The sequence below is a fragment of the Rana temporaria genome, chromosome 5 (genome assembly GCF_905171775.1).
Source record: "Rana temporaria chromosome 5, aRanTem1.1, whole genome shotgun sequence".
Taxonomy (NCBI): domain Eukaryota; kingdom Metazoa; phylum Chordata; class Amphibia; order Anura; family Ranidae; genus Rana; species Rana temporaria.
The window spans coordinates 302356710-302372085 of NC_053493.1; the positions used below are offsets into that span (position 1 = coordinate 302356710).

A 15376-nucleotide genomic window follows, 5' to 3' on the forward strand; every position below is an offset into this window, starting at 1 on the left:
ATTTCTTAAAGATGTATACATTTATTTTACATCTAGGGAATATGCCACTTTGACAATATAAAAAAACAGAAAAACCAAACAAGGCGCCTCTAAGTACAGAAGTAAAACACTTTTAATATCCCCTAAAGGGGTTAAAAACACTTACAAGATGGTGGATGAAACAGGCATGTAGTAGGTAAGTGTGTCCAGAAGACGTTCCAGTGGCAGGGCAGTCCCAGTCTGTGATGATGAAGCTTCCAGGGAAGTCCACAAGATAACAGCCAACTTGTGCTGTGAGTGTTCAGGGGACACAGTAGTGCTGGAGCCTGGGGATGATGTCAGAGGAAGCGAGATAAAAACCAGCATAAAAAAAACACATGAAAAACGCATAGTACACCAGACATAAAGGAAGTTAAAAACTGGGGAATTTTTATGTCTGGTGTACTATGCGTTTTTCATGTGTTTTTTTATGTATGCATACATATGTGTATACATATCCTTATTTTCCCTGATAGTAATTCCCCCGTTTTAACTAATGTATATGGATTTTAATATCGTCAAAAATAGATTATGTTGTATGTTTAATATTTACGCCATACAACAATTTTTTCCCCCCAACAAAAATGAGTATGCAGACTGAGTAAAAAGTAGTATGCAGATTCTGTCCTATTATGCTGTCCAGTTATGGTCCTCCTTCTTTCCCCTTTAGTACTTATTATTTTTTTATTGTTACTATTTATTTTTTTAATCTCTGTGTGTGTGTAAACAGTGTATAGTCATTTGGCATCGTTCTGCTGCTAAAACACTGTGTTGCTTTCTATTTGACTGCTGTCCACAAGTCCCACCCTTATTACAACACATAGACTATAAGAAGTCTAGCTCTTATGGAACCATTGTCACTGGCTGAAGAAGGAACCAATGAGCTGTTCCAAAACGCGTCCGGCCTCTATGACACACTTCCTGTCCTCTTCCTGTTTGTGTTCCATGATGGTTTTTGTCTAGCTTCCTCTGACATCATCCCCAGGCTCCAGCACTATTGTGTCCCTTGAACACTCACAGCACAAGTTGGCTGTTATCTTGTGGACTTCCCTGGAAGATTTATCATCACAGACTGGGACTGCCCTGCCACTGGAACATCTTCTGGACACACTTATCTGCTACATGCCTGTTTCATCCACCATCTTGTAAGTGTTTTTAACCCCTTTAGGGGATATTAAAAGTTTTGTACTTCTGAACTTATAGGAGCCTTGTTTGTTTTTCTGTTTCCATTAGAGATTGCTCGTCTCCCCGGGTGCTGCCTAAAGTGTGTGAAGATCTGCTACCCTCTCCAACACAGACTTTATCTGTCAGGATTCAAATGCTTGGAGCGCCCTGGATATACACATTTATCTGACACTTTGACAATATACAGTACAGTAGCAAGGAATGCAAACAATTTTATACAACCACAAAACACAGAAAACACTCCTAAAACAATTTATCAAACTATTAATGAAGCCCAGAGATTTCAATAAATACACCACCTCCTATAGAGTATAGCAAGTGTATAGGCCCCCAAGGGGGCAGTAAGCGGAGTTTTAAGGTTCAAAAAAATCAAAGAATCAATTATACAAAGAATACAAAATGTATTGATAAATAAACAGTATAAAACTATAGGTACATGTTTCACCACAAACGTGGCTTCTTCTGGAGCTTTTGTAAGACCTTTCGTTTAAAACATTACCACCCGTTGAATGGTCACGATTCCAGATACTCCCCAAGACCCACCAAGAGGTCCAATGGGGGATGTCTGTACCACAAGAGTGAAAGGAAAACAGTTGCCCTATAGTTACACCTGCTAATTCAAGACGTTTTGGCAAATCGATCTGCGAAATTGTCGGTTAAAGTGACGCAGTGCCAAATCGCAAAAAGTCCTCTGGTCTTTGGCCAGCCAAATGGTCTGGGGCTTAAGTGGTTAAAACTCCACTTACTGCCCCCCAGGGCCTATTCACTCCTAACAAGTTGCCACACCGCAAATATCAAAAGTTTATTTACGCAATTACCAAATACCAGTGTACACAAAAATACAATTCATATACCTTAGCATAAAATACTTAAAAACATTTAAAGATCAGAGTGTTTGTTTTTAAGCATTTTTATGGGCTAGGATGTAAGGTTTGTATTTTTTTATACTTAAAGTATAACTAAAGGCAATTTTTTCTTAGTTGTAGATAGAGGGGGGGGGGATTCAATAATAGGGAGATTCAACCTATTTGTCACATTTACCATTATCATCAAAACTGAAGTTAAATAAAATTCCAAATGTTGGGTTGTATCCAGGACAGGAATTGAGGGGAAATGTAGACACTAGCTCTGGTGACAATCTGGAATTTCCTAATTTTGGAGATATTTCCTCTCACTTTCTGCTACATGACAAGTGGAGGGAAATCTACCCAATGGGTTATAGCAAAAAACATAGGGTTTTAATGATTCCCTGTTCTATCCAAATAAAAATTTCTTGAATTTAGATATAACTTTTAGGCCGGCCATACACGGTTCGAATCTTGGCTGGTTCAGCAGGAACCGTCTATGGCAGTGGTTCTCAACCTTTCTAGTAAATTAAGAGGGCTGTATTAAGTGCAGCCTTACATAGTTAGAATTTTTTTTTTTTAAACAGTATTTAGGGGGGGTACCCAATATATGATATATTGCACGAATCACATATTAAGATTTATAATTGCCTTTATAATAAACATTTATGTATTTATGAGTTTCTCCTTATTTAGGAAATAAAACATGGAGGCTTTTCATAGTATATTGCTTCATTCCTGAGACTAAACTGTGATCAGGGAACAATGTTTTGTCTGCAACTATCCACACTACTGAGCAAAAGAAGGATCTTTGAACAATGATCTTACCATATAGTCAAGGGAACATTCAAGGATATTTCGAAGACAAATAGTGACACAACCACGGTAAGAACCTTCAATACAAAAATGAAAACAATACATATTACTAAAATGACTTTAGAAGACAAATCACATGGATATTCAGATTGCATTTCTAGCCATGTTTATCATTTTAGAGAAAATGGGGAAGGGTTAGATTGGAGAACATACTACAGAAAGCAAAAACAGGAAGTTCAACCCACTGCAATTAAGATAGTAAGAGTATGCAATCAAGAATAAATACTAGATCAGTGTTCTTACTCTTCTCAACCCTAAACAACTTTGGATAGTGTTCCACTTTAAAGGGTGATTCACATGTAATAACACACACACACACACACACACACACATATTACCAAAACGCATAGTAATACATACAACTGCCTTTGACCAGCATTGCAAAGCAGCACACAGTTTCCTACATTGCCGTACATTGTGATAACGCATGGTAATGTGCCATTTTTTATGGCACCCCAATACACCTTTTTAAAGCATCTGAACTCAGAGCAAATACATATATATGCAAATTCTTCTACCTGACAAAGTATTTGTAAGGGCCCTTTCACACCAGGCGGATCAGTAATGATCCGCCCCGTGCACCTCCGCTTGCTCTGCGGGGATCGTTTCGTTGATCCCCACTGAGCCGGCGGATGACAGGGCGGTCCCTGCACACTGTGCTGGAACCGCCCTGTCTTTTCTCCGCTCTCCCCTATGGGGGGGATCGGATGAACACGGACCGTATGTCCATGTTCACCCGATCCGATCCGCCAGACAGATGGAAAAGTAGGTTTTTCCTCAGTCACACTTTTGCTCGGTCGGATGTCAGCGGGCATGCCACCGTGGCTCCATAGGAGGAGCACGGAGCGCCCGTACAGGTCCGCAAAAAAAACTGACATGCGGACCTGTACGGGCCGCCAGTGTGAAAGAGCCCTAACAGTCTTTAGTGAGTACTGTGGGATTGATTTACTGAAGCTGGAGAATGCAAAATCTGGTGCAGCTGTGCATGGAAGCCAATGAGCTTTTAACTTCAGTTTGTTCAATTAAGCTTTCACAAAAAAACTGGACACTGATTGTTTTTTATGCAGAGATGCACCAGATTTTGCACGCTCCAGTTTTAGTAAATAAACCTGTGTTCCAAACATCAAAGTCTAACCTTCTACCCTGGTCCTGGACCTGTCTGCAGACAACACAATTGATACAGCCTGCTGCATAAGAAACCTATGGCCAGGCCGAGCACCATCACAGTGGTTATGCTAAGCTGTATGCAAATACTACTCTCAGAAAGTCATTATTTGCAAAGAATTTCCACAGGTTCCAGTGCTATACTGTGGACACAGGGTTAACTGAAAAAGGTAGGAACTGTCACTTTATAGTGCCTATACTACAGCGGCAGTGTTCCCTGCTTTAAACTGCTGCTTACAGGTCCTCTTTGAAAAGGCAGCACCTTCTGAACGACTAAAGGTCGAGGTAATTCTGCGAATGTGTCGCTACGTATACAGTGCTGAGGTTTTCATCACCTTGAATAAGTCATTCATGCAGCGCAGGTGCAGAATGACCCAAGCCTTTAGTCTTTCAGAGTAAACAATGTGTAGGCAGTGGTGTCGGTTCATGTGCAGAATGACTTGCACATCTCAACTTAAATGAACATAAGTGTATGTATATGTCCATATTAGTTGAAATGCAACATGGACCACTTTTTACTCAGTAACATGCAGCTGACAAGATCTGGTGTAAATTTATTACAGATGTGTGCATGGGGCCTTATGAGGTCCCAATTCTTGTGTCAACCTGTCACAAGGGCTGCTAATACAGTTTCAACACACATTACGTGGGCAGTGCCAGATTTAGACCTTGGGGGGCCTGGAGCACTTTAAGTGATGGGGCCCCTCAAACATAAAAATGAAAGAATATGATAAATAAAACCGTAAACTTAAATGAATGATAAACTGGATTATTTGACTCCCGCCTGGAGTGATGGGGGACGTTCATCATGGGGATATTGGAATACTTTGTCTGCCCCACGGCCATCATCTCTGGTTACATGTCATCTTCTATATGCTTTGAGCGGTAAATATATCCCCACTACCTGTACTATGGGTGCCAGCATTTTGCTTGAATGTAAGTATCCTAACATACTTTTTTTTACATCTTTCCAGAATACAAATCCCCCTGAAGAAGGCCAAATTGTGGTTGAAACGCGTCAGAGTATTCTTATGGAAGCTACTTCATCAATGGCACTATATATGATTCCATTGTATCATTTAACATTTAATCATTGTTGAGATAGGTCTCCAACTGTCTGTAACCTGAATGTATTTTATATTACAACTATCTGCATCTTCATTACTCGTGATACAGAAACCTAGTAAAGATTTTTTTTTATATATTTCCATGTCTTTGAATTTAATATACTTTACACAATAAGTCGCTTAAAAGCCACCGGGGGGAATTTCTCCATTTTTGTCTCTACAACATTTTGGGGTGTGCGGCCCTTTCCTGTTGACAATTGTTGTCCAACTTTCAGCCAACAAATGGATGACATGCTAGTACATTTTCAGAGGACAACGGTTGGTTGTCTGATTTTCTGAGTACAAAACAGGCATTCTCTGAATCAATGCTCACCAAACACGAAATTAGCAGAAGGGGCCCAAAGAGTGGTGCTCAAGAGCTGAAATTCCTCGTAGTACGTCACTACGTTTGTTGCACGAAAATTGTGTACCATTAGTATGCAGGACAAGATCCAGGCTAATGCTTTTAAGACAAAAATCTGATGCTCGGTTGGCCAACAATTGGATCGTGTGTACAAGGCTTAAGAATACACATTACATATACATAGGTAAATAGAACAGGCAAACCATCAGTTATGCATCACACTACAATATTTACAAAAAGTCTTTCTTCCTGTACTTAGCATCTGCAAAATCTTTAACCAACTTATTTAACTGTATCATCCTGGAGGACACTGCTCTCATCAGCCAGTAGGTACAGAGCACTTATGGACCATACACACGATCAAAAAGTTGTACAAAAAATGCCGCTTTCTAAGCAATCATACGATAATCTGATCATTAGTACACAGCTTTCAAGAGCCGATCACGATAATTCATGCAAAATTATCTGATGGAACAAGCACAAAAAAAAAATTCTCGCACGATACCAGATCGTACAATGTTCATTTAATCAGTACAGTTGTCATCCGAAAATACAATGCAATACACATTATATCACTTCCAAATTTTTATTTGGTCGTACGAGAATTTATACAAGTTTAGTAACCTCTTTATTTTCAATATGAATAAAATAAAAATGGACGATCATTCGTCCAATAATCTCAGGTGTACCAGGATTTGTCTTTCATGGGTCATTGCGGTTCTCAAATAATTCTTTATCAGAACCAATTTGTTGAACAAATTTTCTCCCTAACAACTAGTGGCTCAAATATATTCAAAGATGGAAAGGTATCGGCAAACTTCTCATCATGTATTAAAACTGCCTGTTGAGGTAGACTGAGACATGACCGGAGCTTGGCAAAAGCTGCAAAAAGGACAATTTCCTCAATAAATGCACTACTGAAGTCTCGAGGAAAAATACTGTAGGTTCAATTTTTTTTTCCTTTTATAAGGCTGGGTTCACACTTATGCAAATTGAATGTGGTGAACCTACATCCAATAAGCAAATCAGAAGATTGTGGCTGGCTCTCTAGGTTCACACATCTCCGAATCAAATTCCACAGGGGTCCGGACGTTCTTCTGGCCTGTTTCAGGTCTGAATTCAGCCAACAATTCAGACCGAAATCGGACCTGAAACGGAGAACAGGGACGCACCATACCCTTTTTAGTACTGCAGTGTAAACCAAGCCTAAATAAAGTCTGGGGCCCCCTCTGACAGGGGGGCCTGGGGCATTATCCCCTTTTGCCCCCTTATAAATCCAGCACTGTATTTGGGCATGGTCCATTGTTATCAGGAAACCTTGCCAAAAGTTTGCCATGCAGCCATCATTCAAGTGCATGCAGACACAAAGTAGCTTCAAAAAGGGGCTGCAGGAATGAATGAGTGAATGAATTACTTGTATATCGCTACAACCGCAAACTAAATCGCCTCATGGCGCTTTTGCCGCCAGTGTCAGCCTGTGTCTTCAGTAGAGATGGGTCTTAAGCTGCTTCCTGAAGGCCAGATGGTTTTCTTCCAAGCGGATGTCCGCGGGTAGAGCATTCCATAGCCGGGGTCCTTGGACTGCGAATCTTCGTTCGCCTTTTCATTTGTAGCGGGTCTTGGGAATGTGGAGGAGGTTCTGGTTAGTTGACCGGAGGGGGCGACTTGGGGAGTAGTGCTTTATTTTTTCGCAGAAGTATTGCGGGGCTTTTCCTTGTGTACATTTGTGAGTGAGGCAAAGGGTCTTAAATGTAACCTGATCCTTCACAGCTAGCCCATGGAGGGTCCTCAGGGACGGGGTGATTGATTCCCAGTTTTTTTTTCCAGTTACCAGTCTGGCTGCTATGTTCTGGACAACTTGTAGACGTGAAATTTGGCATTTGGGAAGTCCTGGGTATAGGGAGTTTGTGTAGTCGAATCGGAAATTGATGATTGTTCCAACTACTGCTGCGTCTCCTCCGGGAGGAAGGGGATGAGTCTACGCAACAGGCGAAGAAGGTGGTGAAATCCGCTGACTACTGATCCTATTTGTGAATCCATTGTCATGTCCGAGTCAAAGATGACTTGGCTTTTGGCTTTAGTGCTGGGGGTGATGGTTTGTCCAAGGATGGTGGGTGGTGTGAACGTCGTGCTAGGGTTTTTGTTTGTTTGCAAGGAGAAAAAGAAGTTCCGTTTTAGATTGATTACGTTTGAGGGAGCTCTCCGTCATCCAATTGTCGGTCAATGAGAGGCAGTTTTCCAGTGCGTGGTATCAGGAGATCAGCAGCACTGTGATGCAACAAAAGGTGATAAGTATTTTATTTTAAAAATTGTCAATTTGTCATCCAGTTTGGATTTTTAAGTGTTTTAGGGGTAAATATGTTTTTTTTGTACAGAACAAAAAATAATAGAACTTGGATTTTTGTCTTGCAGGCCCTAAAATAAAAAAACTTTAGAGGTAGGAAATTAAAGGACCTGGATTTTTTAAGTGTTTTAATTAATACTAGACTCAGGGCTGTTTTTACTTTTACCAGTCTAACATATAACACATAAAACTGCAGCAGTGTTCATGTTCTTTGCTTTGTTTTTCCATGTTGTGTCTTTCACAATGAAAGGAATGTTAAAAAGCATCCTATTTTGGTCAGAAATATTTGAGCTTTGAATAGTGTTAGAAAGAATGAAGCCTCACAAAGAGTGGCCGGGGAGTGTTCTGGTCTCCTGTGTCCTTGCACGACTTCCTGGCTGATGCCAATTCACAGAGAGAGACGGGATCACAGGTTCAGCTCAGTGGAGATCATGTGCCTACTTGTTTAGAAAACACAATAAGAAAACTTGGCATGTGAGATGCGGACGGAGCCATTTCACCCTATCATTAATAAGTACAGTTGCCAAAGAATTGTCCAGATTTTTCCACTAAAATATTTGCACAATAGTTCTCTGAACTGTTTTGGGGAGTATCTACAAAAACACAATCTATTTTTATTTCTGCTAAAGAGAATTCTTTTCTTACAGATTTTTGCGAGTTACTTTTCCATCTACAGAATGCAGTATCTAATCAAAGCTTACATTTTCAATATAAATCAAAGTATTGAACAAACATTACATTTCAATAGAAATAAAAAGCCGAAGGCAAATGCAGGGCCTGCAAGACAAAAAATGATACTGTAGGTAGAGCTACATGATTTTCTTTTGGGTCTACAAAGTAGGGATTTCAAATGAGAATGCAAATACTGTCTAATGATTTGTCTATATTGTAGAGACAATTCCTATCATTTTTTTAAAGATATTTTTATTAGGTTTAAGACAAACCAACAAGCAGAAAGAAACATACAAAAAAAAAACAACAACAATGCCACCAGACAACCTGGTCATAAATGTTAGGCAATACACTCAAACATAGAAAATAAACTGACATCAGTGCAAAATATAAAGTAGGCACAGTGGTAAAAGGCTCAGGTATAACACCGGGATATAGCAAAAGCAGAGGTCCAGACATTAGAGATCCGTGAGGCACGGCCCATCAATGGTCAAGCAAGAGTAGTACAATCAGTGCTGGGAGAGGGTTAGCGGACTAGCCAACCATCTACCCCAAATTTTATGGAAGGTTTTGTTCTGTTTCCGGAGTTCAAAAGAAAGTTTTTTACAGTGGAATAGCATCATTAATACGTTTCAACCAGAGGGATTTCAGAGAGGTCTGTGCACCCTTCCAGGACAGTAAAATAGCAGAAGAGTGTACGGGGGAGTCTCTTGGCATGTGATTATAGGTGTAATTCGCCAAAAATGCCTAATAGGCAGTTCTTGGGGTGGTTTATGTTTGGGAGGCCTAGCGCCGATGAGATGAAAGCACCCACTTCCTCACAGAAGTCCTGGACATGCCGAGTAGTCCGGAAGCAGTGTAAGAAATCGGCCTCCTGGCCACAGCCGCGGATACAGGCAGCTGAGGGCAGGAGACCCAGCCGGAGTGAGGTGGGTTTGATGGAAAATTTTGACCTGTATGATGCAATAACAGAGGTTTTATACATATCACTAAATTCTGACCAGTCCTTGTCTATCAGGGATATGTCCAGAGAGGTCCATTTTACCTGAGCTTTGTGAAATCTGGGGTTAAAGTCAGTCATTAGGGCTGCATAATAGGTGGAGACAAGTTTAGTGGGATCTGGCTGTCTGAGCAGTTTTTCCAATGGGGGCAGGTCAGTGGGATCATCCAGGGAGCCAAACTGGGCACGAAGAGCGTGCCTGAGCTGGTAGTAATAAAATAGGTATGATCTTGGTAGATCGAAGTCTAAACGTAACTGAGAAAAAGATTTAACTGCTTGCCGACCAGCCGCTGCAGTTCTACGGCGGCAGGTCGGCTCCCCTGCGCGAGAGCCCGTAGCTCTACATCGGATCTCGAAGCGGCCACTAGGGGCGCGCGCGCCCCCCACTCCCGTGCCCGGCAGGCGCGATCGCCGCCGGGCACACGCGATCGCTCGTAACAGAGCGAGGACCGGGAGCTGTGTGTGTAAACACACAGCTCCCGATCCTGTCAGGGAGAGAAATGCTGATCTTCTGTTCATACAATGTATGAACAGAAGATCAGTCATTTCCCCATGTCAGTGCACCCCCCCTACAGTTAGAACACACCCAGGGAACACACTTAACCTTTTGCCCTCCCCCAGTGTTAACCTCTTCACTGCCAGTGGCATTTTTATAGTAATCCAATGCATTTTTATAGCACTGGTCGCTATAAAAATGCCAATGCTCCCAAAAATGTGCCCGAAGTGTCTGCCATAATGTCGCAGTACCGAAAAAAAAAAACGCTGTTCGCCACCATTACTAGTAAAAAAAAATAATAATAAAAATGCCATAAAAATACCCCCTATTTTGTAAACGCTATAACTTTTGCGCAAACCAATCAATAAACGCTTATTGCGATTTTTTTTTTTACAAAAAATATGTATAATAATACGTATCGGCCTAAACTGAGGAAAAATAAATGTTTTTTTTATATATATTTTTGGGGGATATTTATTATAGCAAAAAGTAAAAAATATTATTTTTTTTTCAAAATGTCGCTCTATGTTTGTTTATAGCGCAAAAACTAAAAAAAAACGCAGAGGTGATCAAATACCACCAAAAGAAAGCTCTATTTGTGGGGGAAAAAAAAGGATGCCAATTTTGTTTGGGAGCCACGTCGCACGACCGCCCAATAGTCAGTTAAAGCGACGCAGTGCCGAATCGCAAAAAGTGCTCTGGTCTTTGACCAGCAATATGGTCCGGGGGTTAAGTGGTTAAAGCCCTGAGCGTTGTACAGGTGGAATAAATATTTAACCCCCCTGGAGTACCAGCGATTAGGATCAGGAAGGGAATATAGTTCCTGCAGATTAGGGTTAAACCACAGGGGGTTGTTGGGAGATTTCAGCCAGGTGTGCCTGGATACTTTTGTGACAATATAAAACGGAAAGAGGAAAGGAAAGTGGCAAGTAGGGAGGTTCCGGGCGATCGGGGACCCGGCCTCTGTAGATAATATTATGTAGGGTTTCCAGAGAAGATGCGATGGCTCCCTTGTTTTAGAGCTTGTAAGGCGAGTCTCTTGGAGGCAGATGATGTGAGGGCGAAAAAATTTTAATACTGAAAAGACCAGGGATCTCTTCTGGGGTGCATTCAGACCTCTAGTATTCCAGGAGACTATCCTTAGGGGCTTTGCCATTGTAAAACTTACAGTAGTAAATAAGCACAAAGTAACATGCATACAAGAATATAAATGACAAGACAGGCCACGCCACCTGAAGCACATACATGCACATGAGTATAAAAAGTGCGTGGATCCGCCATCAGGACATCATGAGCCAGCAATGAAATAATAAAAAAAACATTAAAAGTCCACCATAGGCAGCAACCTGAGAAAAAACATAGGAGTCAAAAAGTGCAAAAAGAAACATAAAAAAAAAAAAAAAAAAAAAAAAACACCACCAAGTCCTAGAAAGTCCAGATAAAATCCCTTGCCCCCCTCCCCGCTCGGCCAACCCCAACATAGCGAGCCTTGGATCCCTGAACTGTAAAACGAAAACCCCCCTCCTTAAACTGAGGGAAAGCTGTACCGTGGCCTCGCCACTAACTGGTATGGGGGGTGTAGTGGAGTCCAGAGTGACTTCCGAGCAGCATTGTAGGGGTGAAAAGCATCACAGTCCAATAGCGGATGCAGTAGATTGCAGAGTAAACAACCGGCAGAAGTTGTAGGGCTATAGGCCTGTTAATAAGGAGGAAGTTCAGTCTATTAGGATTAAAGATGGCAGGGTAACAGTTCTCAGGCCTGTTGCAGGGATGCGTACCATACCTTCATGAAAATCTGGATCAGACAGTGCAGTCAAGGCAAGATAGTTCTCCAAAATGGAATGATGAACATATTCATAATCAGTTCAAGGCAAACATATAGGAGAATGCAGGGGCCTAGGACCACAGATATTAGGCAGCCCTGTGCCTAGGAAGAACTCCGTATCTATCATTGAGCCAGGCCATAGCCTCCTTGGGGTTGTTGAAGTGCACTTTACCCTCATAAATGATGCGCAGCTTGGCAGGAAAAAGCATGGCGTAGGAGATGCCCTCCGTACGCAGGCGGGCCTTCACTGCCGCAAATGAGGTGCGTTGTCGCTGGACATTTGCTGAAAAAATCGGGGTACACTGAGATGGTGTTGCCATTGTATTTAAGTGGACCCTTCTCCCGGGCCAGGCGCAGAATACAAACTTTGTCTTGGAAGTTGAGGATCCTTGCTATAATTAATGGTGGGGGTGCTCCAGAAGGTGAGGGACGCGGAGGGGTGCGGTGGGCATGCTCAATGACATGTGAAAAGGATGATGCGTCAGTCCCAAAAATGTCTCTCAGCCAATTATATAGACATTTTTCTGGGTAGGAGCCCTCCACCCTTTCAGGGAAACCAACGAAGCGGAGGTTGTTCCTCCTCGAACACAGCTTGCACTCAAACAAGAGGCAGAGACAGCACCCCAGAAAATGAACCAAGCAGCCACTCTGTGCAATACCATTGCACAGAGCAGGTAAATTGAACATGTATGTTGTTTTAAAGAAGAAGAAAAAAAGAGCCCTTGGAACCACCGTAAAACCTTGAAACACGGTGGCTAGGATTGCAACAATCACATTAAGACTCCTTAAAATAACAGACATTTGTCCATCACTGGCCTTCTAGACTGTAGTAGCGCACTTAGCATTTGCTGTCCCATATTTTGTAATCCACTGTACACAAGGCCCCTTCATGCCATGCCATGTTGAGCATGTTCGCAGCCTATAGCTTGCAACACATGACGTTCCTTGGTTTGCACAGATTGTTCTCTTTCCCAGTCCAGAAAATGAAAAAACTGGCAGAAGATCAAACCAAAATAAACCGTTCTAACTTTAGATGGTTTATGTAACGATATTGCGCGCTGGACACGCGACTAGCTGTTGTGTAAGAACCATACAGCAGCCATGTTGTTTAAAAACAGTATAAGCAGTGGAAAGAAACTCACTCCCTCCCTCCCTTATTCTCAGGAATTCATAGGCATTCTACTTCAAAAGATCTGTTATCTCCTCCGAGGAACAGAGCAATCTAGGGTTCTTAATATCTCCTGGCAGGGTTCCTGGCCTGTCGTAAAGCTGTCGTCCTCTCACCTCAGAGAGTCCACAGACCCCTGTCGTAAATGCCTTAGACTCATAAACGCTGAAGACTAAGGAATAAGTATGAACGTTACACATGTTTCATAACTTCCAGCTAACTCATAGCACAGCCCAACAACAGACATATTTAGTTTCCTCAGATAATTTGTAACGTTTCGAGCCCAGACATGAATATGATCAATCATACGGAAGGCACCCTGGCCCCATTTATTCATCATAGGTAGATTAACCATGGTAGACTTGTCACGTTTGGACTTTTCTTAAAGCAAATATCACGCTCTACAATAACACGGATGTTGGTAGTCTGTAACTATTAGAACTGCAGAGATATGAATATGTATCACGAAGCGTACCTGGGTTATGGGCGTGAATGTGGACCCTCCCAGTAACCAGCCCCTAAATCAGATGACCAGACAATTGGTTACTGGTCGTGTCAACACCCCTTTTTGATGGGACAGAAAAGAGGAGATGCCAAGTCAAGGGAGTGCTCCTTTTACCATCCAAGCAAGAGCATCTGCCAAGTTTGAGAACCGATTACCCAGTTCATCGATCGAACTCTGATCAACCTTGGACATTAATTGCAAGTATTCTTCTTCTTCAGTTCTACCCTATTACTTTGTCGCTGTATATTGTCGTTATCTCTTTAAAACATATTTTTCTGTAACACTTTATTGCACCAAGTTTGCCCTTTTCGTAATAAACCTTTTATGTTGAAAAGTGTTAACCTTGTCTCTAAAACTCTTAATGCAAGCTATGAACGAACCTCTGCCTTTTGAAGAGCGCTACTGGTGTAGAGTAAGGCCTCTGAGCAGACCTGCCTGTGGTGACAGTGTGTGTTGCAGACGCTTATTCTAAAATCCTAATTGGTATTGTTAATTGACGGGAGTACCAACGCTTCCTTATCAATGTTGGTGGTGGCAGTTAAAGGGTTAATTGTGTCATTAGCCCAGTGACAATCGCTCTCAGGCTACTAGCACTTAGATTGTGGTCCCGCAAGCTGGGAAATCTTTGTGCTGGGCGCAGCTGAGAGTGGCATTGTTACGTAAGTGACAGCGTGGTGTGAGGTCGGCCTGTCCTTCGTCGCAAGTTGGCGCGGAGGGCGGAGATCTGACACTCGCGTTCGTCACATATTGGCTGGCAGCGTAGCGGGATAGCTTTGCATTAAGAGCATTCAGTGCATTGTTAGGAATTAGCTCTGCACTGAAGGATTGTAACCTTTTTGGAAACAGTCCTTAGAGACAAGCTGGTGCATATATTTTTTTTTTGTGTTAAAGAGAGACATACAGCAACAGCTCCTTCCTACCCCTTTTTCCTACCTCTGCTTTCTGTTCTATCTTTTCTGCTTGCAACATGTCTGGGTTATCAGCATATAAAAAGATGAACAAAAATGACCTAACTGCTGAGTGCGCAGGAAGAGGAATTGACATTAATGGCAAAAATCGTGAAGGCTTGATACATGCCCTACAGGAGTTTGATATCCAGGCAAACCAGAACCTGGAGGGAACCGGACCAGAAAGGGGTTCCGCTACTCCAGAGCCCAGTGGTTCAGAGGCGGCCTCACCGGATAGGCCAGCAGAGACTGACACTGGAATACCACGGATTGTTATCCCCAAGCCACCGCATGAGCAGGCCAACACCCCATTGCTTGCAACCAGCATGGACTCTCCTCAAATGCAGGAAACGCTACAACGCCTCAGGGAAACGGATCCTGTGGTGTACCTGCAGTTTCTCGAGCGTCAGGCTGAGAGAGAGGAGCGCAGGGCTGAGAGGGAGGCTGCGCAGAGGGAAGCTGATCGTCGACACGAACTGGAGATGACTAGGCTCCAGCAGCAGCGACAGGTTCAGAACCCCGGATCCCTAGAGCACAGGGATGCCGCTCTGCCAGTAGCTCCGGCAGCCAAATTTCCTGTTATGGAAAAGGACAGTGACATTGACGTGTATCTACTGTCGTTTGAAAAAACTTGCCGTCAGTACCATCTGCCCCCAGCACAATGGGCCCGGTACCTGACGCCAGGGCTACGAGGCAAGGCCTGGATGCTTATGTTGAACTGTCTGAAGAGCAGGGCAATGATTATGAGGCCCTAAAGGCGGCGATCATCCAAAAGTTTCAGCTAACCCCGGAAGTTTACCGGAAGCGTTTTAGGTCCTTGCAAAAAGGGCCTGGGGACTCATACCTGGATGTGGAAAGTCG

At 42.6% G+C, this 15376-nt stretch overlaps 1 protein-coding gene and 1 long non-coding RNA gene across 2 annotated transcripts in view; one reads left to right on the forward strand and one right to left on the reverse strand.

Annotated features, from left to right (window-relative positions):
* The window catches only part of TMEM241 (transmembrane protein 241), a 179371-nt gene that overhangs the window by 14337 nt on the left and 149658 nt on the right, over positions 1-15376 (reverse strand). The window contains exon 14 of the mRNA XM_040354068.1: positions 2877-2941. Coding sequence (XP_040210002.1) covers positions 2877-2941 — 65 coding nt within the window. The remainder of the gene's footprint in view (positions 1-2876; positions 2942-15376) is intronic.
* LOC120940923 lies at positions 3964-5290 on the forward strand. Its single transcript, XR_005749489.1, has 2 exons — positions 3964-4973; positions 5063-5290. It is a non-coding gene; the product is annotated as an uncharacterized LOC120940923 (long non-coding RNA).